Source organism: Fusarium keratoplasticum, chromosome 4 (assembly GCF_025433545.1).
Source record: "Fusarium keratoplasticum isolate Fu6.1 chromosome 4, whole genome shotgun sequence".
Lineage (NCBI taxonomy): Eukaryota > Fungi > Ascomycota > Sordariomycetes > Hypocreales > Nectriaceae > Fusarium > Fusarium keratoplasticum.
Genome location: NC_070532.1, coordinates 2907807 through 2931090, shown reverse-complemented (window position 1 = coordinate 2931090; position 23284 = coordinate 2907807). Strand labels below are relative to the sequence as shown.

Below are 23284 nucleotides of genomic sequence, written 5' to 3'. Positions count from 1 at the left end.
GGGAGTTGTGGTGGTTGTTGATTTTTAATTTCTTTTTTATTGTATTTTTTGTGTATTTTCTTTTTGTTTCTATTTTTTCTTCTTCTTTAATGATGTTATCAGTCTAGAATAATCTTGACAGCTGTCATTGTTGTCAACGCTGTGCTTGTGCATGTGCTATGCTGTGTTGTGTTGTGTTGTGTTGTGCTCATGTTGCTTGCACCTGCCCAAGTTGTGTTCCTGCTTGTGATGCATTCCCGTGCTCCTTCTGAGACCTCCCATCTGTGACTCGACTCCCATCCATCTCCTCCATCTTCCCCACACACAAACCACAAAAAAAAAGCACGACTATGCGACAGAATCTGCCGTCTCGGTTCCAAACTCGTTCGGACACCCCTCGGCACCACGCGTTGTAACCCGGATTTTCCTTGGTTTCTATATCGGGAACCACTTTTTGGTTTGCTTTTTCGTTCCACGTTTCGGCGCCAGTCGCGCCGTGCCGGGCCATCAACGGTCCAATCCCTACCACCAGAGACCACACACAGCTTGATCAATCCATCAATTCTTTGCCTCTTGTTTCGTCTCGGGTGCTTTTTCGCACAGACTGCTCTTGATCTCCATACATTGGCCTTGCGTGAGGGCTGCGTGAGCCTGCGTGATCCATCCTCCGATCCTCACCACATCTCGCCCAGTGTCACCATATCGGCACATCATACACCCACTTTTCAGGTTCCTCCTCTTGACAGCCAGTGGAGGCTTGTCTCTCTCTGCCTAACCAACGCCAGATCTCTTGTCCATCGTATCTGTGTCGCCTCAAAACTCCGAGCAGAGGGTAACTGCATTTGGTGGTGGATATTCCCCGAGCCCCTCTATCCGAGACAGGAACACAACACCACGACACCATCAACAGCGCACCAAGCCGTCTTTCGACTCTTCTCCCCTTACCCTCGCAAAACACAAGACAACAGCCCATCTCATCTCCATGTTCCGGCCGCATGGTGTCCCCGGGATCCGGTATCCGCCATCTGCGGCCCCTGGCATCATCATCTGCCTCTAAACCCGTTTCTGCCCTTGTTTCTGTTTCTGCTACTCTTGATTCGATGCCCCTGCTGGCGCCCGCCGTTGCTTCAGATCGTGCTACTGCTGCCGCTGCTAGTCGAGCTGCTGTCACTACTATAGCTGTTGCTACTAATGCCCGTGCTCGTGCTGACCATCGTCGTTATCGTCGTCATCGTCACCATAGCTATCATCGCCTCCTTGAGCTATCGCCTCTTACTCCCTTCCTTCAAGCCTGCCATGGCCTCTCCATCCGCCCATTACTGCCTCCACCATCTCCCCATCTTCCCCTCCAGGTCAGGGGCAAGAAGACCACCACCATAAGGCTGTCCGATTTGCCTCAGGGTCTCATTCAGCCCACGTCGCCTCCGCCAGCGTCGTCAACGTCACCCACCGAGCCCCAGGATGCTGTCAGCCCGCTGCCGCTCCCGTCGCTCCCCCGGGACCCCCCGGCGTACCCTACCGTGGTGCTCCAGGCGCGCCAGAACATGGACCGCTTCGACAACTGCGTCCTGTTAACTCGTGTAGGCGGCTTCTATGAGCTGTACTTTGAGCATGCAGACGAGTACGGACCCTTGCTCAATCTCAAGGTTGCCTCAAAGAAGACCAATGCCGGCCCTGTGCCCATGGTGAGTTCATTGCTACCATCCATCTCATCAATACTTGACCCCCTGGCACCATATCTCATCATCATCATCTGTCTTGCAGGCCGGGTTCCCCTTCTTCCAGCTGGATCGATTCCTCAAAATTCTCGTCCAAGATCTCAACCGCCATGTCGCCATCGCCGAAGAGTTCCCCAACTCTCCAACAGACAAGGTCAAGTCTGGCGGGCTGATGCACGACCGCAGAGTCGCCCGTATCATCACTCCAGGCACTCTCATCGATGAGAACTTTATGGACCCGTACGCAAGCAACTATGTTATGGCGATCGATATCGGCCGAGTGCCGAGTCAGATGGACGGACTCCCGGGCCATGAATCCGCATCCGCTGCGGCATCAGCCCACCCCCTCCCGTCAGGTGTTGGCCCGGACGTTGGGGACGCCCAGCCGTGCGACGACGCCGTGCCACTCGGCCTGGCATGGCTCGATCTCTCGACCGGCCACTTTTGCACTCAGCAAACCAATCTTGCATCCTTGCCGGCGATCCTTTCCCGACTCTGCCCGCGCGAGCTCGTCCTCGACCAGCAATTGCAGTCTGATACGGACCACGGCATCTTTGCTCTCCTCGCTGAGGACCGTCACATTATCACCTATGCGCCCCGGCCGGATGACTCCCTGCTCAGCCCCGACGGCTGGGCGCCCATGCTCGAGTCTGCCCTATCTGAGTCTGAGGCCGCTGCCTTTTCCCCCGCGGAGGTGTGCGCTGCGGGTGCCCTCCTTAGCTATGTCAAGGATCGTCTGCAGGGCATGAGCATGAAATTGCAGCCCCCGCTTAGGCAGGAGAATATGCACACCATGGCCATCGACAGAAACAGTCTTCGGGCCCTTGAGATAAGACAGACTATCCGCGATGGCGCTTTCCGGGGTAGTCTACTCCATGCCATACGCCGCACCGTCACCAAGAGCGGTGCCCGCCTGCTCAACGAGTGGCTCAGCGCGCCGTCGACCTCGCTCGATGTCATCACTGGTAGACAGGACCTCGTCGCTCGCTTCATCGCCGACGAGGACCTCCGTGACTCTGTAGTCCTTTTGCTACGTAGGAGTTATGACTCTCAGCGCCTGGTCCAAAAGTTCACACTTGGCCGCGGTGACGCCGACGACCTCTTAGGCTTGGCCAACACCATCCATGCTACCAGGGACATTATTACGCTCCTAGACCGTGCCTACACTCTCCCGAGCGATTCCAACCCCGACTGCTTTGCTTCCTTGACTGCCCGGATTAGTCTCCCCCAGCCCCTGAAGCTTGCCCGCCGCATCAAGGAGGCGATTGATGAAGAGGGTGTGGTCCAGCAGCATGAGGCACAAGACTCTGAGGCCAGCCAGATGATTGCTCTGGCTGAGGACATCGTTAACAGCGAAGGTTCACAGGACGATGCTGCCACGCTCCCCAAGGGTAAGCGGAAGCGGCCAACGAGCGTCCGGGAGTATTATGCTGAAGACGACGATAACTGGATAATGAAGCCCGCTGCCAGTCCTACCTTGAAGCGGCTCCATTCTGAACTGACAGCCTTGCGCCAGGAAAAGGTTACGCTCAACGAGACACTCCGTGAACGCCTTGGTGCCCCTAGCCTGTCCCTCAAGTGGACTCCTGGCCTCGGGCACATCGCCCATATCAAGGGCAAAGACGCCCGCAATCTCGTTGACGTGCGACCCCTCTCGTCCAGCCGCTCTACACGATCCTTTCACCTCACCGAATGGACACATCTTGGCCAACGGCTCGACCAGGTGCGCATGCAGATCCGCGCCGAGGAGCAGGCCGTCTTCTACTCACTCCGTGAGCACGTCGTCCGCAATCTCGTCAAGCTTCGCCGCAACGCCGCCGTCCTCGATGAGCTCGACATAGCCACGGCATTCGCCAAGCTCGCTCGCGAGCAGCATCTCGTGCGACCGTCCCTCAACAACACGACTAGTCACACCATCGTCGGAGGTCGACACCCCACCGTCGAGGGCGGTCTCTTTGAGCAGGGCCGGAACTTTGTTCGGAACGACTGTCTTGTAGGGTCGTCCAAGGACGGGCGTGTTTGGCTCATCACGGGACCAAACATGGCTGGCAAGAGCACCTTTCTCCGCCAAAACGCACTCATCACCATCCTGGCGCAGATCGGTTGCTATGTCCCGGCGTCATACGCCGAGATAGGGGTTGTAGACGCTATCTTCAGCCGCGTGGGCTCAGCGGACAACCTCTACCGAGACCAGAGCACCTTCATGGTTGAGATGCTAGAGACGGCTCACATCCTCAAGCAGGCCACACCACGATCGTTCGTCATCATGGATGAGATCGGCCGAGGCACGACGCCGGAGGATGGCACGGCTGTCTCCTATGCGTGCCTGCATCACCTGGCAACCATCAACCAATGCCGGACCCTCTTTGCTACACACTTTCACGGCGTTGCTGACCTGGCCGCGGCCGAGGGCTTGTGCTCCCCGGACGGGGGCACCGTGCAGACGTACTGCACCGACGTGGACGAGGACGGACAGGGAGGGTTTGTCTACAATCACAAGCTACGGAGAGGCATTAACCGCCAGAGCCACGCGCTCAAGGTCGCGAGACTGGCAGGTCTCCCGGGCCGGGCGATAGATACGGCTCGGAGAATACTAGATCATCCCACAGAGCCGGCTGGGGTAGGGCAGCATACGGGACAGGCCGGGACGGGGTGATTGGAGGGTATTTAAATAGGGAAATGATACGGGCATCACACCATGTAAGATGAAGGGCAAAGGTAAAAACGCGGAGACCTGTAATGCTTGACTGTTAGCTATGATACCCCTCAAAAGCAGTTGTCAAAACACATGATTTTAGAAACGTCCGTCATAAGGTGTTGATGTGTGTCATCACGAGATGTCAGGGTTAAAAAGCTCTTGATCATTTGTATAATCATCCGGGAGGGGGGTATAAGTGAAGGAAACGCGTGGGGCTGTTGACTAACCTTTTGGGCAAAACCACTCCATCGGTAACGTGGTGCATGTTTCATATCCGAGATACTAGGTTGTCACATCATGAAGGCGGACTTCCATGTTCGTTTCGTAACCGTCCCGACAGGTTCAATTGACCAGCAGACGATCTATGTACCCCATTTTTAAGATCCATGAGTCGTAATCCCAACCAAAGTCCTGAATTCCGGCCGTACATCATCATGATGTGGCTACATTTAGTCACTGCGAAATTGTTAGCGATTGTGCTTCGGTCGTGAGCTGCGGGGGGCACATACAAGAGACCACCGAAGCCCTCATCCTCCTCCTCCTCCTCCTCGGACTCCTCCTTCTTCTCCTCGGCAGCGGCAGCACCAGAGTCGGCAGCGGCAACGGGGGCGGCAGAGGCGTAGGCGTCAGGGTTGGCGATGCGGTCCTTGAGCTGCTCAATCTCGGGCCAGCTGTACTCGGTGGTGACGGCAACAGCGAGAACCTTCTTGTAGCTGTTGACGAGGGAGTGCATGACCGAGGGCAGGGTGGGGAAGTTCAGAGCCAGCGAGATGGTGGCAATGGTGGTGATGGCAGAAGCCAGAGTCTTGAGGAGCTGCTCCTCACCAATGTCGAGAACACTGGGAGGGAAGGTCTGGCCCTGGTCGTAGACCTGAGAGATACCCATACCGTAGGTGAAGGGGGAGATGTTGAGCATGTTGAGGAGGGTGGCCTCGGAGGGGCCGACCTTGGACTGAGCCTCGACGAGCTTGAGATCGGTGGTGATTTCAATGGTACCACGGGCAATCTTGGTGGGGACACCGAGGGCCTGGAAGAAGGAGGTCTTGCCGGGTTCCATACCAGTGTTGCCAGCGGGGACCCAGACATCAATGGGGGCGATGGCACCAGCACGGGCAGGGGCGGCGACCTTGTTGGAGAGGATGATGTCTCGGACCTCCTTGAGGTCACCGTTGGTGAAGACGAAACCAACGTTGCCCTTGACATGGGGGAGGAGACGCTCGTACTCGGGGGAGTCGGTGACGAAGGTCTTCAGGGCTCGGCGGACCTGTCAATGAAGCATTAGCATGACCATCCCAAAAATTCAATTCACTTCGCGCGGTGCCGTACCATAGTGTTCTTGCCCATCAGGACAACACCCTTGTTCCGGAGAGCCAGACGGATCTCGTGCATCTGCTGAGAGCTGACATTGTCAATCTCAACGATGAAGATGGAGGCATATTCCTCGAGCAAGCCCTTGAGCTTGTCGAAGTAGCCGGCCTTGTTCGTCTTGCCCCCCATATCTTCTTAGTTATGAAGGCAGGTTGTTTAAGGGCAAGTTTGGGGTATCGTGGTTGGTTTTTTGGTGGTTAGAAGTTGTGATGAAGCAGAAAATCACATTTTGGCGGCGCGCGAGAAAATGTGTGCGGGTGGTCGCTAGGGCTTGATGGAGCTAGTCCTCTTTGGACGATTGTGGGGCTGGATGCAGGTTGAGGTACATTGTGCATGTATCTTTTTTTCACATGGGGCGTCGACAGCAAGAGCTTCTTGACTTGAGTTCTCGTTCAGCGATTGAACGGCCAACTTGTCTGATACGGCCTTACTCTTTGTCTGGCTCAAGATGAAGATCCCGTACAATGTTGTCCACGTCAGTGGCAGTGTCCTATATGCCGCGCGGGGAGGAAAGATTCACTCATTCAGCCTGGATGATGGTGCTCACCTATCGACATGGAAGCATCCCGATGTCGACAAAGTAGATGCTGCTGTCAAGGCCATCTCAGATGAGGCCTCAAGTGAGAAGCCTGTGAGCCAGGAGCCTGTCGCTGCCGAAGGAGAAGGCAGCGATGAACCACCGGCTAAGCGACAAAAGGTTGAAGAGCCAAAGGAAGAAGCAGTCAAGGGGACCGAGCAAGAGGATCCCGACAAGCAGGCTTCAGGGAAGAAGAAGGGAGGAAAGAAGAGTAAAAACAGGAATCAGCCGCGGAATAAGGAGCACAACATCTCACGAGTTCCGGACCGCCCTGTCATCACTCACTTGACGAGCACGAACGACGGATCTCATGTTCTGGCCATCACAGGACACGACAAGGCCATCTGGGTATTCGAGAATGACGGAAAGGGAAATCTCACTCAGCTCAGCAAGCGGTATGTTGAAACCAGAAAGGACGTGACATTCATGGGTTGACACCTGTTAGAACTATGCCCAAGCGTCCGAGTGATGTAGCCATTGGACCAGACTCCCAGATCATCTGCGCCGACAAGTTTGGCGACGTCTACGCCCTCCCTCTCCTCTATGACCCCGAATCTCAAGCCGCCACCTCTCAGCCCTCGACTCCTGGGCCGGCCAAGCCCGCCTACAAGCCTTCTGCCAATGCCACCACCGTTCACTCCAAGCGCAACCTACGTGCTCTTAACAATCAGCAGCGTCAGATGGAGCTTGCGACGCGGACCAAGGCCGAATCCGAGTCCAAGGCTGAAGTTCCCAGTTTCGAAATCACTCTCCTGCTCGGACACGTCTCCATGTTGACCTCGCTTGCCATCGCCGAGAGCGAGGGGCGAAAATACATCATCACCGGCGACCGCGATGAGCACATCAGACTATCAAGATACATTCCCCAGGCATACGTCATTGAGGGGTTCTGCTTCGGCCACAAGGAGTTTATCAGCTCAATGACGGTTCCTGTCCCTCGAGGGGATGTGCTCGTGTCGGGCGGTGGTGATGAGGACTTGTTTGTGTGGGACTGGAAGGCTGGCAAGCTTCTGTCACGGAAGAGCATCTTGTCTTTGGCTCAGGAGATTTTGCCGGATTTGACCAAGGTGGCCGTCTCGAGCCTCCATACGTTGGTATTCCCACATGAGGGAACTGACCTTGTTTACATCTTGGCCATATGCGAGGGGTAAGTTTTCTGATTGATATTGTATTTGACATGTACTGACTGTAATAGCATCCCGGCAATCTTCTCATGGCAGCTTACCCAGGAAAACACTCTCAACCACCCTGCAGTCATCCAAGTCCCCGGTAACCCCCTTGGCCTCGCCGTCAAGCCCGCCAGCGGCGATGAGTCGCCCAAGATCATCGCCGCTCTCGATCCCAGCGACCCTGCAAAGGCAAAGAGTCTGGCCATCTACTCTTTGACCATGACTGATGAGAAGCTCGCCACAAGCACAACGGCTCTTGTGAGCGATGAGGATGTCGAGGCTGCGGAGCTCGATGTTGAGGAAAAGGTGGTTAAGAGCTTGCTGTATAATACGGAGAACCTAAGAAAGCAGTCGGAGCAGGAGGAAGAGCAGGGTGAAGCCCAGGGTACAGAGATGATGGCAGACGCAGAGGTTGCGGAGTAATGGCATCACAAGCAAAAATAAAGAACATTCACGTTCAATGAATATAATCCAACTTGAAAAGCTTCACACATTGTTGAGACGCTGAAAAAACTGTAAATCAAAATCATCATGTTCGTGGTCTACGTCTGCAACTACCAAATTCATTTAATCGTCTATGACCTCAAAACGCCTCCCAGTCAGATCAAATGCTCCCACGACCCCGAAACACGATCCTTAAAGTGCGTGACAAAGCCCACTCAGCTCCTCCTCGGCTCACCCCTCCCCGGTAGTCTCGCGTGAACACCATCACTGCACAGACTATATCCTCCGCTCGTTATGGTATCATTGAATGATTAGGCGACGCTGATCGGCTCAACGCCCTTCCTCAGCTGCGTTGTCGTCCCACGCAGGTGATTGTTTTGTGTTCCTGATTGAGGGACGACGATTTGGCAGCCGACGCCGCTATGGCGTCGAGAGTTGTTGCTGCACTCGAATGGAATGCTGGCTCAGTGGTAGTTGGCTTACTGCGAAGCGCACTGCACGCGCTCGCCACCAGGGTGGCCATCCTCATCATCTTCATCCATCATACCGTCGGAGTTACCAAAGACTCTGGTCTGAGCTTGGTTGTCGAGATCCTCGAGGCTGGCGGGCTCCGACATGGCATCGGGAGGAGGAATGTTCTGGACAGAGGGCGGGGGGAGAACCTTGCGGAGGGACTCGAAGACCTCGGGGTCCTCGGTCCAGTTCTTCTCGGGGAACTTGACGTTAAATCGGATATACATGTTGCCGAAGTCGTGGTGCCTGGGAGAAGGCATACCCTGGCCACGAACCATCTTGACAGCATCTGGAAGGGTCAGCTTGGAACACATTTGGGGCACGTGAGGGATTGGGTACGAACCTTGAGCAATGGCCTCACCAGGGAGAATATCAATGGCGAGCCACCGGTCGTCGAGGTGCTCGACGTAGATGGTACCACCGGCAAGGGCAGTGATGAGCTCGATGTCGCAAACATAGAGCAGGTCGTCTTCCCGACGGGTGAAGCGGGCGTGAGGCTTCTGCTCAATCTCGAAAACGACATCGCCAGCCTGGACACCAGGCGCTTGGTCACCCTCACCTCGGAACTCGACCTTGGTGCCGCTTCTAACACCCTTGTCGACGTGGACGTGGAGGACCTTGCGGTCGACGGTAGTCTTCTTTCCGTTGCACTGTTTGCATCGGTCCTTCTCCTTGATGATCTCACCCTCTCCGTTGCAGTCGGGGCAGACAGTCTGGAATCGCTGGATCATAGGACCCATCTGGCGCATCATGGTCTTCATGCCGTGACCATCACAGCCAGGGCAGCGCTTGACAGCGCCCTCCTTGCCACCAAGACCCTCGCACTTGGGGCAGATGATGGACCTTTGAAGAGCGAGCTTAGAGATCTTGCCGCGGTAGATGTCCTCGAGGGAGACCTTGTGAGTGTGGTGGATGGTTCGGGCCTTGGGAGGGCCACGGTTCATGCCGCCGCCTCCAAACATGCCGCCAAGACCTCCTCCAAAGCCGCCTCCGCCGAAGAACTGGGCAAACAGGTCCTCGGCGGCCATGCCACCACCGCCGGCACCGCCCTCGAGGCCGGCCTCGCCATATTGATCATAGATCTGGCGCTTCTGTGAATCGGAGAGAATTTCGTAGGCGTGGGAGATTTCCTTGAACTTTTCCTCTGCAGCGGGGTTGTGCGCATTCTTGTCTGTGAAATGTTAGGTGCTGGTGACGCAAGGGCTAGTATCAAGGGACGTACCAGGGTGGTATTTCAAGGCACCGGTCTTGTAGGCCTTCTTGAGCTCCTGCTCAGTGGCAGTTGGGGAAACCTAGTAGAATGTTTTAGCGCAAGGCCAGAGTGGCTGACTTTGAGGCAGATGCTTACCCCCAGGGTATCGTAGAACTTGGTTTCCTTGACCATGTTGGCGGTGTTGTGTGTTGTTGTGTTGTGGAAGGATTTCAAGTTGTTGTCGGCGAGGAGAGGGAAGTGCTGGGGTTAAGTATTAGTAAAGCTCCAAACAAAACAGACAAAGAGGCTCCCGAGTTTGCGCGCGCGGCAAACGCAAAGTTGCCAAAAGAAGAAAATTGCATCAAAGCGCAGAGACCGAACACGCCTTTGCGATGCAACGCAGGTATTATATGTTCGTACCTTGTTCCCAGAAAAAAGGGTTTATCTCGAGTTTCCGACGGCGGGGCAGCAAGAGAAGTTGCACGGGTTCGCTCTCTTTTCCTGAGTGGACGAAAATCGGGGAAGTGGAGGGCGAGGGCGATTCGACGACAACGATGGAGGCGTTCGATCGATTAGATGAAGCGCTCAGCCTTTGATGAATACAAGGCAAGAAGAGAAGAGAGTCGCGCGACACGAAGAGAGGAGATGTTGAGCAACGACGTCGATGTCGAGGTCAGGCGCTGAGGATTGATGAGGGACGGCTTTTGAGAAGAAAGGGAGGCTGCAGCGAGTGAGCGAGCGAGCAGGCGCAAGGAAGGGTCGCCGGCCGGCGAAGCGTGCACCTCATGGAATTGTGTGGAAGAATGTCGATTCTGTGGCGGTGCTGATAATGCACGACCTGGGCCTTGGTACGAGGGACTTGGTTAGGCGTACCACACTGGCGGGCCTCGGAGGAGTTGGGCTATCAAAGGCGAGTTGATGCTACGAGGAGTGCAAGTATTCAGCCCCTTGCTTGTCCGTAATCTGTATCATTCTGTTACTCTGCCTATTCTCCTCTATTGCCCCCTTTTCCAGCATCTTCCTCACTCCTCGGCTTCCATCTCAGCTCCCGTAAGCAGGCGCTTACACCACACACTCCCCCAAGCCAAAGAACCTAACCCAGGCTCCCACAGGCGTCATGACAAGGCTGTGCAGGTACCTCACTAACACGGTCCCCTGCCAAAACGCCCCGATTCCCCATCCCGCGGCCCCAAGAAAGACTGCGGCAGTGGCCAGAAGTTCTTCCATTTTTTTCTCTCCAGCCGCAGGGTCCGATTAAATGGCCCCGCACCTTCTCTTAGAAGCCACACGCGCGCCGGCGTCTCTTCTCTTTGGGCCAGAAGGCGCCCAACCTACGAGGCCCCCCGGGCCCCGGAGCAACCATGTTTCACTGATTCGTTCACTTTTCGCCCCCGAGGTGTCTACAGGTACGTCCCCTAGTCTGCCAAAAGGTACCTGACTCTTTAGCTGAAAGACATGATGCATTTTTAGGTTCTTTGTGTCTAGACTTGGGGTGTAAAAGGTTTTCTGCCGCCTTGCCCGCATCATGGCCAGCTGAACTTTTATCATCACTTGTGACATGGCGAACATCCTGTGGTTGAAAATCATCACTCTCAAGACCCCTCTCTTCCTTTCAACATCCATGCGTGGACCCTTCGTACTCGTCTCAAGTCCCTGAAAGTATCGTTACCCAAAGCCTGGTCATGACCCAGGCAAACAGCGACACAAACAAACCGGCGGCCCCGCCCCGAACTTTCTGGGGGTTGCCTTGGCCTCTTTTTCAGGCACCCTGTACTGTACTTTTGGACATGCAGCTTGAAAAACGGCGGAATGGCTTTTGTTTGTAATGGTCTTTTGCCTGGTGAGCATCAAAAAGCCATCCGTGCTATTGGCCCGGGTTACGACTCGGGGTAACGGTGGGGCCATTCCCGATCCTCAGCCCCGATCACCCTGCCGTAGGAACTGGCCGGAACCGAGCCGGAACTAGTCGAGACCCCGGAAGATCAAAGATCGCAGATGAGCATTGAATATGATCGATAGATATGACAGCGATAAATACCTAAGGCCGTACTTCCCAAGAATAGCTGGGTGTTGTGGTTTGCCTCAGGTAAGCTGACACTGGGTGCCTACAAAAACAATGACAATGGCAGACCCAAACTCCCAAGTTTACGTCGAGATTAGTAGGAATGATAAGGAAAGAGACAGACTTGACAACATCGTGACAGCCGATGATTGAGGACGAGAATCTCCAGGTCGTTGTTGACTTAGCCCACTGCATCATAATAGATGTGGCCTGTTTCCACGAACTCAGAGGGAAGTGGAAAAAAAAGAAGGAGAGAGAAATCCCGATCTCCTACACCAAACCTTGACCTGAACGACATCGGTCGCATGGCCAGTCGGGAAATTAACCAAGGCGAGGCCCTAAAGACCGGGGAAGAGGGGCAACGAACCTCTATGTCAGACATGTAGTCGACGGGCCTAATCATGCTTCAGTGCTCGGTCTCATGAAAAGACCCGGTAAACTGATTGCTCACTAAGTAGGCTTTGGTTGATATGTGAATAGACTCAATGCCCCCGAGTTGCGCCACAAGCTCGGGTGTGGGCATGTTGGTTAAGCAGCACGACATGACGCTGTCCAGAAATTGAAAAAGCCGCCTTCACGTTCCCATTTCCCCATCAAACATGTATTGTTGTATAGAGGGAAAGAATGAGAGAGTGTGTTTAACTGCCGCGTGGTGATGGTTATTGCTTAGGGTAGGGAAAGGGTACAAGAGGTTCAACTGAAAGGAACTCGGATGCAGCTCATGCAATCACACAATATGAGTCTTAATGGACAGCCATAGCAAATAAGAGGTCGATATCAACCATCGTTAAGAGTACCAGACAAAAATGGGAGTGAGACTACTATACATCATGCAAAGATCGGTTCATCAGCCTGAGGATCGTTCGCATGCCATTTTGAGTGAAACCAGGCCTCCAGGCCAGTTTTTTTTCTAGTCGAACTCAAACGTGAGTCATTGGCTCTCGCCTGCGGCCCTGAATCAGCCACTCAGGCGCCGGGGTGGCGCGCAAGTGGACCAAAACCCACAGGTAATATACCAGGTTAAACAACCACTCTTCAACGAACAACAAAGCACTTTGGCGCAGCGGAAGCGCGCCGGGCTCATAACCCGGAGGACCACCGATCGAAACGGTGAAGTGCTAGCTTTTTGCGATGTTTTTCGATTTTTGGGGAATTTTCTTTTTTGCTCTCTTCCATCCCGGATTTTTGGCTTCGCGATGTCCGGGCTTGGTGTTTTGTGCTTAGTCATTCCTCCATGGACCAAAAATAGTGTGGTGGGGCCATTCACCTAAATTTAGGTAATGCGCAACGGCTTTCCACATGGCAGCCGGAGCACCTTCCCTCATTATTTTTACCTACCTGCTGAGTACATGGCCTCTCCCATCTCAGATCAAGAGTTTCCTTCTCAACAAGGCAAAGATTCTCTGTCAACAAGCAATGACGCCGGACTCGCAGGCGCCATATGAGATCACTCACAGCATGGATAGCTGAATCGCAAATACCCTAGACCACCCAGCAATTCACGCCCACGATCAGCCAACACACATCCTCAAGATGCACCTGATAGGTAGTGTTCTCACCGAGATCACGGTCAAGGTGTCCATGGCCAGCAGGAGTTCATCTGGGGTGATCATTGAGGCTCCCCAGTTTGGGTCAACGCTCGCAGTTTATCCCGTGAGACAGCAAACAATAGCAACCTTGGGCGAACCGAATGGTATTCTCTACGCTTCCAGGTCTGACGGCCAAGGACTACCAGAACTGGGTCCACATTACACGCATCAACAACTACGCAATTTCTAGTCTCAGATACTTCCACATGTTCTCAGCCTGGCGTCAACCACAAGGTCTCTGCTGGCGTCCATGTGAGCCATGAGTTACTCCTCCAGTCAAGGTCGAGAGGGATGAGCTCGAAGGGCTGGAGGACTTCAAGGGTGGGCAATGACTATTTGCAATAAATTGACCTACCACCCCTCTTCAACCCCTTTGGACATGCTAGTTGAATGTGTCAAGCCCTGGAGGTATTTACAAAACATGGTTCAGCCAGATTGTCAATATCTAACCAAGCGATCAACTTGCATTGGCTGGGCCTGGGAACATTACTGGAGCCGAGGACGAATCGCCAATGCGTCGCTAATCACCCAGCCTTTGGTCTTCAGCAGGGAGACTTTCCCCTTTGTAGTTAGGCGAATCGTATGGCCAAAGTTCAATTGTGCATGCCATTGGATCCGAAATCGTTGGGTTCGCGTCCTGAGACTAAATGAGGGCGGTTAAAACAGCAAGCCATCATATGTGCTGGCTCTCGATTGAAGGGTCGAAGAGTGGAAGAGAGAGGTTCTGCATGGGGCCATGTGTCTTACGACCAACGGCGTGTCTGACGAGCTGGTTAGACCGTCCGATGGTCCGAACCCGGGGCGGCTATTCTTGTCAATTGAATTGGCAGCTTGTCAAAGCTCATGACGAAACGGCCGGAACTGTCCATGACAACCCGCGCGCGGTCATCATGGCGAAAGCCAATGCCACAAGATGGGGGTGCGGTCCAGGGGTGGCTGCTGACAGGGACGAATGGGAGGCTGACGGCGGGTGGTTTCGGCGGCGATTGCAGATGGCATCGTGGGTTGGCGTCTGCCATTGGCGGTGAGCTAGAGGCCAGAGGTGACGGGTGATGCAGCGAGATGCAGGCAAAGCGGGACGGTTACAGAGGATGCCATGGCGACAGAGCGGAGGGGATTGTTTGCATGTAAACAACATGGAGCTTGCAGATGCGCATCATGACAACGCAGTTGCAGTGCAGGAGAGGGTCGGGCCATGGATAAAGGGAGGGGTTCCGTCTTGTCTGATGGTTTGGTTTGGCTGGGCTTGTGCATTTCTGCTGCAACGACAACTCTAAGTAGGTACTCAGGCTGACAGCAAAGGCGTTGTCTAGACTGCATCCATCAATCAACTCTCATTCTTTCCTGTCTCTCTTGGTCTCTCTTTCCAGCTGCATCTGCTCTCTTCTTTTCTTTGTCCATCTCATCATCTGATCCCGCCTCGCAGCGTCATCCCAGGCATCGCAGCATCGTCATTTCAGGTTTCTAGCAGACCCTGGCTCTACTTCCCCGGGTTATCTTCAAACCTCCAACTCCGTCGATCCCCTGAAGTCGGTCGTCCAAGACACCCCCTGCATCGTCTCGTGGAGAAGGGACCGGCCGTGCAGAGGCGGTGGCAGCCAAACCCAACCTGATCAAGGTACTAAAACAGGAGGATCCCGACGCCGTCGGGAAGAGGGAAAAGGTGACGCCTTTGCCGGGACAAACGACAAAGAAGGAGAAGTAAGAAAAAGGGCGCTGGCTGCCCCTTGTTTGCGGTTGGTCTCTTTTGGCTTTTCTCTCTCTTTTTGAGGAACAAACTCCATCCTATCTCTCTTTCCGCTTTTTGGCTTTCGCCACGTTCGCTCTTGTCATTTCTCCCGTCTGATCGGCATCTGCATCACCACTGCAACTGCAATTCATCCGCCGTCGCATCAACAGCTGCGGCAGCAACGACAACAATCAATAGCTTCGCCTCTCCACTTGCTCCGTCAGCCGACCTTCTACTCTCTCTTCTTTCTCTCTCGTGCATATTATCTATCCCACTTGGATCAATACTACTTGATCCTCTCTGCCCTCTTCTCTTCACCTTCTTTCTTCTTCTCCCTCTCCGTCATCTCGCTGCTTCCCCACCATCTCGCCATTCTTGCCTCTTCTCTCCACCCACTGCGTCACGGCCATTCACGTCGCCAGGAACAAGCTGTCAATTTCATTTCTGGCCCAGATATCCGCTAGCCTCATTCGCCCATCCATCACCATCAATCAGCCTTTGAGTCACTCGTCTCGTCGGGTGCCAATAAGGCCGTGCTCGAGTTGCTAAATCGACGGGACGGGAGCTAATCACAGCCAGCATCAGTGCTCTGGCCCGTCACTCAGGGCCCTTCGCCAGCGCACCACACAGCGCCATAGCGCCCACACAGCGCCAGGCACCGCCGAGGCCACTCCTTGGTTGCTCCCACGACACAAGGTTGCCCCCCTATTTTCCGGATCCGGCGTGGGGTGTAAACAAATCCAGACACGCCCTCTGCAAATCAATCAATCTCCAGCGAAATAAGGGCCCCCAGCCGGGCCTGCCTCGCCTCGCCTGAGCCCAAGATGCCTTCTGCCACTTCAACAACAACATCCGCCGCTCCTCCCAGATCACACACACCACAGTTGAGATCCAAGTCTTCGTCGCGAGGCCTCAGGAGACCAAACAGCGCCGTTTCGACCCCGAATCTCAAGTCCGCATACGCTTCTCATTCGCGTCTCGCTCCGCCGCTGCCTCGCAAGGCCTCGCTCGCACAGCTCAACGCAGGCTCTCTTGCCAGCATCCCCGATGTCACTGAGAGTTACGCCGTCGATTCCGTCCTGAGCGACTCGTCCCAGAATATGATTCCCACAACACCAGGCCGTTCCCAGGCCGCCAATGTCGCTCTCGGCGACACTGTTGATGTTCCTGGTGGCTTGCAGGGTACCGTCCGTTTTGTTGGTCCTGTTCAGGGCAAAAGGGGCATCTTTGCCGGCGTCGAACTGCTTCCAGACTTTGCCAGTCGAGGGAAGAACGATGGCGATGTCGATGGGTAAGATGACATGGTGACCTCTGTTTTCTTTCTGGACTTGCGACTGATCATGACAGAATCTCATACTTCACCACCACCATCCCCGGTGCTGGCATTTTCCTCCCCGTGGCCAAAGCCGTACGCCGCGAGTCGATTCCATCCTTCCCCATGACTCCGAGCACCAGCAACTACGGTGGCCTGAGGGCTGGAAACCAGAATTCTGTCAACTACACTCCTCCGACCCCCGGCCTGCCCAAGTTTAGCGCTTCAGTCGGTCCCGGTGCACGAGCTCCCAGTCCCCAGCTGAAGCGAGCGCCAAGGACCTCTCTCCCCCGTCCCGACTCCCCTGTCCGCCGAATGCAGATGACGCCTGGACCACGACCATCTATGACCACCCCGGCCAAGACGCCATCAAGATATGGTAGTCCGACAAACGCGCGCTTCGCCCAGAGTGTGCGCGGCACCTCTGGAGACCCAAGCAAGAGGACATCCAAGCTGGATCGCAAGCCTAGTATCGGACCCCGGAGCGTTTCTGCCCTGGGTTCCATCTCTGGACTTGATGATGATCCCACCCCCATGGGAGTCAAGCGGACGGGGACCAATGGCAGCATGGGATCCGTCTCATCGTTCAGCATGAAGATTCGTCCTGCATCTCGCGCCAATAACGCGAATGAAGAGGAGATTGAGCGCCTAAGATCTCAGCTCGAGGACCGGGATCGACAGCTCAAGGAACAGTCTTCTACTCTGGCTGACATGGAGGGTAGCTTGGTCGAACTGCAGGGGCTTATGGAGCAGGCAGAAGTATCACTGGCGCCTCAGCGGAATAGCTGGGATAACAAGGACACGGCGCAGCTTCGCCAGTTGCTGCGGGAGAAGAATGACAAGATCGCGATGCTCACGGCAGAGTTCGATGCCCATCGAGCAGACTTCCGGAGTACCATCGACACCCTGGAGTTGGCCAGCACCGAGACAGAACGCGTGTATGAAAAGAGGATAGAGGAGTTGATGGGCGAGCTTCGTGAGCTCGAGTCAAGAAACCTGGATGTCGACTCGGTAGCAACGCAACTCAAGCAGCTGGAAGAACTTGTCCAAGAGCTCGAGGAAGGTTTGGAGGACGCTCGTCGCGGAGAGGCAGAGGCTCGAGGTGAAGTCGAGTTCCTCCGGGGAGAGGTTGAAAGAACAAGAACGGAACTTCGACGTGAGCGTGAAAAGGCTACGACTCCCAACAATGCTAGTGCGAACGGCGACACAGTATCCTCCAAGGAGCTTGAGCAGAAAGATGACGAGATCAGGGGTCTCAAAGCTATCATCCACTCTCTCAGCCGAGACTCAGTCCCCGGAGAAGACAGGACACCTGTTCCAAGGCCCGGCTCGATGATTGCGGGAGATGCCGTCGAGAACAAGATTGCGCGCGATAACCTCGAGCGACAAGTGGCTGAGCTGCAGTCGATCCTGGACAAGAAGAGCAGCCGGGAGGACGAGCTTGAGAAGGAGCTCGAGTCGTTCCGACAGGCGGCCGGAGCCACCAAGGCTGCCAACAGATCCTCGCTGAGGGATTCTCGCGACACGGTCGTCCTGACCCAGGCCATGGAGAACCGCCCAGTCGAGCCTACTCACAAGCGGGCCAGCACCCTTGACACGATGCCCGAGAGCGATGTCTACTCCAACGCCACCGAGACTAGCACCCTCTGGTGCGAGATTTGCGAGACTAACGGCCACGACATCCTGACATGCACCAACATGTTCGGCCCTGATGGCGCCAAGACCAACGGCGATGTCAAGATCAAGGACTCTCACCGCGACGAGCTGAAGCCTCACACTCCCACTGGCGATGATGCCCCGGCTCCTCTGTCGCCCTTCAAGACCAAGAACCCCGGCCCTCCTTCGCCCGCCGTCAGGATCCTGCCCAACCCCATGGAGTCTGGCCCGGTCGCCGGCAAGGAGAGCGGCATCATGGACCCCGAGAAGTGGTGTGCTCTGTGTGAGCGCGACGGCCACGACAGCGTCGACTGCCCCTTTGAGGATGCCTTTTAAGAGCTCACATGGTTCTTTTGGTGTTCTCAGAGAAGATGAACATGAACTTCATGACACGGCCTTTAAAGAAGCCAGGAGGACGATTTAAACTATGCTAATGGGCGTGATGAAAACCGCTCAGGGCGTATGCATTTTTCATTCATTGTTTCTATCCCGTTTGCCGTGCTTTGTCGGTAGACGGCTTTTGCTATCGGGCATTCGTTTGGCTAGGCATTCTTAGTGATACCATACCCTTACTGTTTTTTTTAACACTTTACTTTTCATTCATCCAGCCTTGTATAGCACGTTTTTTGTAATACTACCTATGTGACATGATAGCCTTGGCATCTCTGTACATTTACTTGTGATGGCATGGTTTGCGAGTAGTTTAGTTCCCTTCTCATAGAGACTGAGTGTGCTGAGTCCATCTCTAGAGTATCTTGATATGTAATTATATAATATGAGTCTTGGAATAAGAGAGGGTTTAAGGTTAGATAAAGTCTCTGCTAATCGTTTCAGATAGACATTCAACGTAGTCTATACGCTCACTGCCACCTCAAGTCTCCCCCACACGCTCCGTTGTCCATCATACTCATGGCCTGCGCCATTTGGATCCTCTCTCCACGTACACTATGCCACCAACGCGCGCTCTTCCACATCTCGTCATCCCAGCCGCCCGTCAGCTGGCGGTACTTGATGAGGAACCAGATGCTGGGCTCCCAGCTCCGGGCGTCCCAGGGCACCCCGGCGTTCATGCCCAGGGGGCTGCGTCTAGAGCCCCAGCAGGTGAAGCCGCCGGCCAAAAGGTCCTGGCAGAGGATGTCTTCGTCGATTAGGGGCGGGTCATGGAGAAGTGCCTTGATGATGTTGTCTCGGAAGGATCTGAAAGGGATGACGTCCTACAGTTGTCAGTACGTGGTGATCATGTAATGGACGGCATGACATACAACATAGGGGTGATGCCCAAAGGTGAGTTGCAAGTCAGTTGGCCGAAGATCCGGCGTCACGCTGCGGAACCTTGGCCTCACGAGGGGAAGCTGTGAGGGTGCATGTCCTTCATCCGCCGTAACAGAAAAGATGCTACATCCCTCCTCGCAGAGGATCTCCTCGATTCCGCCCATGCCGAGGGCGTAGCAGTTGGCATATATCGCCCCAAAAAGGCCCGCCTCGACGATGTACTGCGCCGGTAGCGGGGTTGGGCCTGCGTTGGCGGCGTTGTATAAGGCCTTTGTGAACTTGTTGAGGGACTCCATCTGGGCACGGGTCGGCGGCCACATTCGAGGAGGCTTGGACGGCGTGTCTTGGGTTTCTTGTTGGAGATGGCGGAGCAGGGAGCGTTTCTGACCGAGGGTGAGAGTTTCCACGCCGTTAAGGATGTTTTTCAAGGCTCTATCGTCTTGGGTGGTTGGTGCGAGGGATTCGGGTTGTCCTTCTTGATCAGTGGACTCTGGGCTGTCTTCAGATATCTCTTGAACTATGCCTGTATTTACGTAGTCTCCTGAGAACTGTACCAGTTGTTGTGGTCTGAAGCTGTTGGCCGCCCAGAGGTTCATGTCCATAGGCGCAAAGGGGTCATCTACGGGGGTGAATGGGAATGGTAATGAGTTCGGGAACGGTTGAGCAACTGGGTCATTCGATGCTGGGATAGTCGATGCAGTGAGATCCCCCCAGGTGTCGTCTGGAAACAGTGACTCGGTGAAAGCATCTTGACCGACAGTGGACGTATCTATCGAAGCGATAGGGTCAACCACCGTTGCGCTAGATGCCATCTGAGGAAGCGCTGCATCATCCGAACCGCCCTGGCCCGCAGCGTCAACTACATTGGCCAACTCAGAAACACTTGGCTCCAGGATCTGATTTAATAGCGCGAGTTTCTGCTTCCGCTTCTCCCCTGTCGTGATGGCGTCAGCACGTCCTGGGTACTCTTAGGTGTGGCCTACGGTAGTTCCGGCTCGCGATGCGGTTCTGCTCCCGACGCGCCTCCGAGTTGCGCTTAGCGGGCGCCTTTCCCTTCTTTGCCTGCGCCGGTTTATTGTTCATGATGACGCCCGTTTACAATGGTTGAACGGTAATCGTCATGACCAGGTTGTATTGTTTGCTGGGGGTGCTGTTCAAGTGCGTCGTCGGTCGGAATTTCGTTATTCCTGATGATATCAAGCTTCACTTCACCCCTTGGAGATATTTTGGTCCAGACATGAGACTGCAACTCCAACATCATACTCCTTGGCGGATTGTGGCATTATCACCCAACTCTCAGCATGGCTTTCGCTCACGAATATTTGCCGACATGTCGGGGGGGGGGGGCTAACGGTGTACTCCTCCGTGATATGATCACCTGTGCCGTAGTTGACATCGTATCAGACTGAACTCTCCGGCTGCGGGTGTCCGCCTGTGACCCCTCAAAGGCTATGACTTTGCCGTAATAAAAAAAACAGTCATAAAAAGAGAAAATATTTTAAAGGCCTCTTCTTATTGTCTGATAACCTTTTCTATATCTTGATTGCTATCCTTAGATCAGGACACGCTCATTCCTTGACCCGCCGGGCCGGCCGTCTTCGGCCCCGGATTGCCCCACACCACTCCGGCTTCCGGCTTGTCTGAACAACAGTCGGCGCGGCGGCCAAGTAACACGGCCTGATGGACTTGAGAATATAGATAGACACTCAGCTTTGTACAACTTGGTATCAAATCAAAGAATTGTAGAGCAAGTCAGTGAGTCCCCAAATGGCAGTAGCAGCTAAGGGCGCGAAACCCTCACCAAGCTATCCACCACGGTGGGTATCTCATATCAACCACGCACGAGAGTGGATTTCGAGGCTGGCAGAGCTCGTTTCCCTCCCTTCATTAGAGGCATTTCCAAAGCGAGAATCCACCCAAGAAAGCAGCTTGGCGCAGTGGAAGCGCGGTATGTACACACACATTCACTCATTTCTGATCATCCACTAACTTTCAAACAGCCGGGCTCATAACCCGGAGGTGTAAGCAACTTCGAATCCTCGGAACATGTTATTCAGTGACTAACATTCAGAAAGCGCTGGATCGACACCAGCAGCTGCTAAATATCTTTTTTTACCTTTATTATCGCATTTTAGGTGCTCTCTTTTTGTTCCATTGAGCGAGTTGTGGTGCTTGTACTTCAAGGACCTTGACTGACAGACAACTGACTGGGACAGATATGTCGCCTCGTGTGCATAGCCTTGCATGGAAGTATTGAGGCTGGTCTATGACAAACATTATGCACATTTAAAGCATGTCTTCAGGCTATTCTATAAGCTGGGAAGAGCTAAGTCACCAAAGAAGTCTTTCGTGGGATACTTCCTTGTGAAATTAATGGGGTTCAAGGTTTGGGCATTTAGTGAAAATAAACTTCGAGATGGAATAGTATTTAGCTTTAAGATAGAAATATTAACAAGACTATAAAAATGTAACCCTCTTGGCCCCAGATCTCGTAGTTCTCTCGTGCTCCGATCAGGCTTGTCGAACTGGCTCGATTGCAGGCAATCCATGTCCGAATACAAAATGTGAAGTGTTACAGGCAAGGGTTGCGTTCGAGCTGGATGTGCCCTCGCTTGTTGCCCACAACGTCGTATTAAAGTCGACATCAGGCGAGAAACTCTTGCTGGCGAGTTTCCACCTGGATATTTTACTCTACAATACCATCGACATTCGCATATCAAGAGAAACTCCAGGACCAAGACTCTGAAGATCAGCTAACCTCTCTAAATACGTTAGCCCCAGGGCCCCCGCACGTTAGCCCCTACAAAGTGCGTGCGTCTCGTTTCAGGGACTCCAACGGAAGGACCTCACCTAATCTGCTCAGCCCAGCCAAGGCCCAGCCACTCGAATTTACGGTGAGCCCAGCCCACTTTCTCACCCACTCCGCTCCCGTCCCTCTTTCAATCTATCTCAGCTCTGACTTGCATCTGCAAAGCATATCTGCTGCGCTCATCTTTCTTTCAACCTCTAACTTTTGCGTTTGCCTTCAGCTGGATCGCCGACGCAAGGGAAACACTCGACTCCCTTGCGCGACTTCAATTGACGCATTTGATTCCTTGTCTCACTTTGGCCCGCTTCCCCGCGCGCGCACTCGCCAGACAGAAACCCTCCCCGGGTCCCCTCGAGATACCCTCGCCTCTCTGAAATCTCACCACTTTTTCCTCTACCGCGCAAACAGCGACAGCAAAACTCGGGCGCAATGGGCTTCCTCGATTGGAATGACGGCGCCTCCGTCCTCTCTACCCGCTCCTCTCATCGCCGCCATCGCTCCTCTCGCTCCCACAAGAAGCGCCGCTCCCGCTCGCGATCCCGATCTAGCTCCCCCGACCGTGGCCGCTCCTTTGCGGGCTCCATCTTTGGCGGCGACCGCTATGGCAAGCACAATTCTTCTCGTGCCTCCTTCTTTGGGCTCGGCGGTGGCAACAACAGCCGCTCCAGCTTCTTCGGAAACAGTAAGTCTCAGCCCCCTTCAGCAGACCACTTCGCCCCCAGACGTGTTGACCCTTGTGCTCCCTCTAGGTCGTTCGTCCTACTACAAGCGCTCTCCTCGCCAGGGCTTCATCCAAAAGACGTACAAGCAGCTGAAGCGCCTCCTCCGCGACCTCGTCCACTGGGCCAAGCGCCACCCCTGGAAGGTCTTCTTCCTCGTCATCATGCCCCTCATCACCGGGGGCGCACTGACGGCCCTCCTCGCTCGCTTCGGCCTGCGCATCCCCCCGGCTATCGAGCGCATGCTCGGCGTCGCCTCCAAGGCTGCCACCGGGGACTCGTCTGGCCTTGTTGGCGAGGCTGTCCGCATGGCTAGTGGCTTTGGTGGAAACACCTCTGTCCGTATGGAGCGCGATACCCGATCCTTCAGCGGTGGACGAGGCGACGACAGCTGGGGTAGTGGCCTGGCCGACATGGCCAAGAAGTGGATGTAGCATGCGTGATTAGGGCTGGACATGGATCAAGACAGGACATGTGA

General features: G+C 54.6%; 7 protein-coding genes across 7 annotated transcripts; 4 read left to right on the top strand and 3 right to left on the bottom strand.

Moving 5' to 3' along the window:
* Positions 1-1013: 1013 nt before the first annotated feature.
* NCS57_00596900 (DNA mismatch repair protein) lies at positions 1014-4353 on the top strand (the record flags this gene model as incomplete). The annotated part of the gene is made up of 2 exons (XM_053055874.1): positions 1014-1664; positions 1744-4353. The coding sequence occupies exons 1-2, from the start codon at positions 1080-1082 to the stop codon at positions 4351-4353; spliced, it is 3195 nt and encodes a 1064-aa protein (XP_052914829.1). The 5' UTR covers positions 1014-1079.
* Positions 4354-4844: 491 nt separating this feature from the next.
* Positions 4845-5892, bottom strand: NCS57_00596800 (60S acidic ribosomal protein P0; the record flags this gene model as incomplete). Its single annotated transcript, XM_053055873.1, has 3 exons — positions 4845-4851; positions 4905-5659; positions 5722-5892. The coding sequence occupies 3 exons, from the start codon at positions 5890-5892 to the stop codon at positions 4845-4847; spliced, it is 933 nt and encodes a 310-aa protein (XP_052914828.1).
* A 319-nt stretch (positions 5893-6211) lies between these two features.
* NCS57_00596700 (TRNA (guanine-N(7)-)-methyltransferase non-catalytic subunit TRM82) lies at positions 6212-7932 on the top strand (the record flags this gene model as incomplete). Its single annotated transcript, XM_053055872.1, has 3 exons — positions 6212-6735; positions 6786-7487; positions 7536-7932. 3 exons carry the CDS (start codon positions 6212-6214, stop codon positions 7930-7932), a joined length of 1623 nt encoding a protein of 540 aa, XP_052914827.1.
* A 500-nt stretch (positions 7933-8432) lies between these two features.
* NCS57_00596600 (uncharacterized protein) lies at positions 8433-9850 on the bottom strand (the record flags this gene model as incomplete). The annotated part of the gene is made up of 4 exons (XM_053055871.1): positions 8433-8755; positions 8810-9637; positions 9689-9758; positions 9815-9850. 4 exons carry the CDS (start codon positions 9848-9850, stop codon positions 8433-8435), a joined length of 1257 nt encoding a protein of 418 aa, XP_052914826.1.
* Positions 9851-15862: 6012 nt separating this feature from the next.
* On the top strand, positions 15863-18342 carry NCS57_00596500 (CAP-Gly domain-containing protein; the record flags this gene model as incomplete). The annotated part of the gene is made up of 2 exons (XM_053055870.1): positions 15863-16329; positions 16386-18342. The coding sequence occupies 2 exons, from the start codon at positions 15863-15865 to the stop codon at positions 18340-18342; spliced, it is 2424 nt and encodes an 807-aa protein (XP_052914825.1).
* A 524-nt stretch (positions 18343-18866) lies between these two features.
* Positions 18867-20361, bottom strand: NCS57_00596400 (BZIP domain-containing protein; the record flags this gene model as incomplete). Its single annotated transcript, XM_053055869.1, has 3 exons — positions 18867-19220; positions 19269-20212; positions 20262-20361. The coding sequence occupies 3 exons, from the start codon at positions 20359-20361 to the stop codon at positions 18867-18869; spliced, it is 1398 nt and encodes a 465-aa protein (XP_052914824.1).
* Positions 20362-22516: 2155 nt separating this feature from the next.
* On the top strand, positions 22517-23240 carry NCS57_00596300 (uncharacterized protein; the record flags this gene model as incomplete). The annotated part of the gene is made up of 2 exons (XM_053055868.1): positions 22517-22769; positions 22837-23240. 2 exons carry the CDS (start codon positions 22517-22519, stop codon positions 23238-23240), a joined length of 657 nt encoding a protein of 218 aa, XP_052914823.1.
* Between the last annotated feature and the right edge of the window lie 44 nt (positions 23241-23284).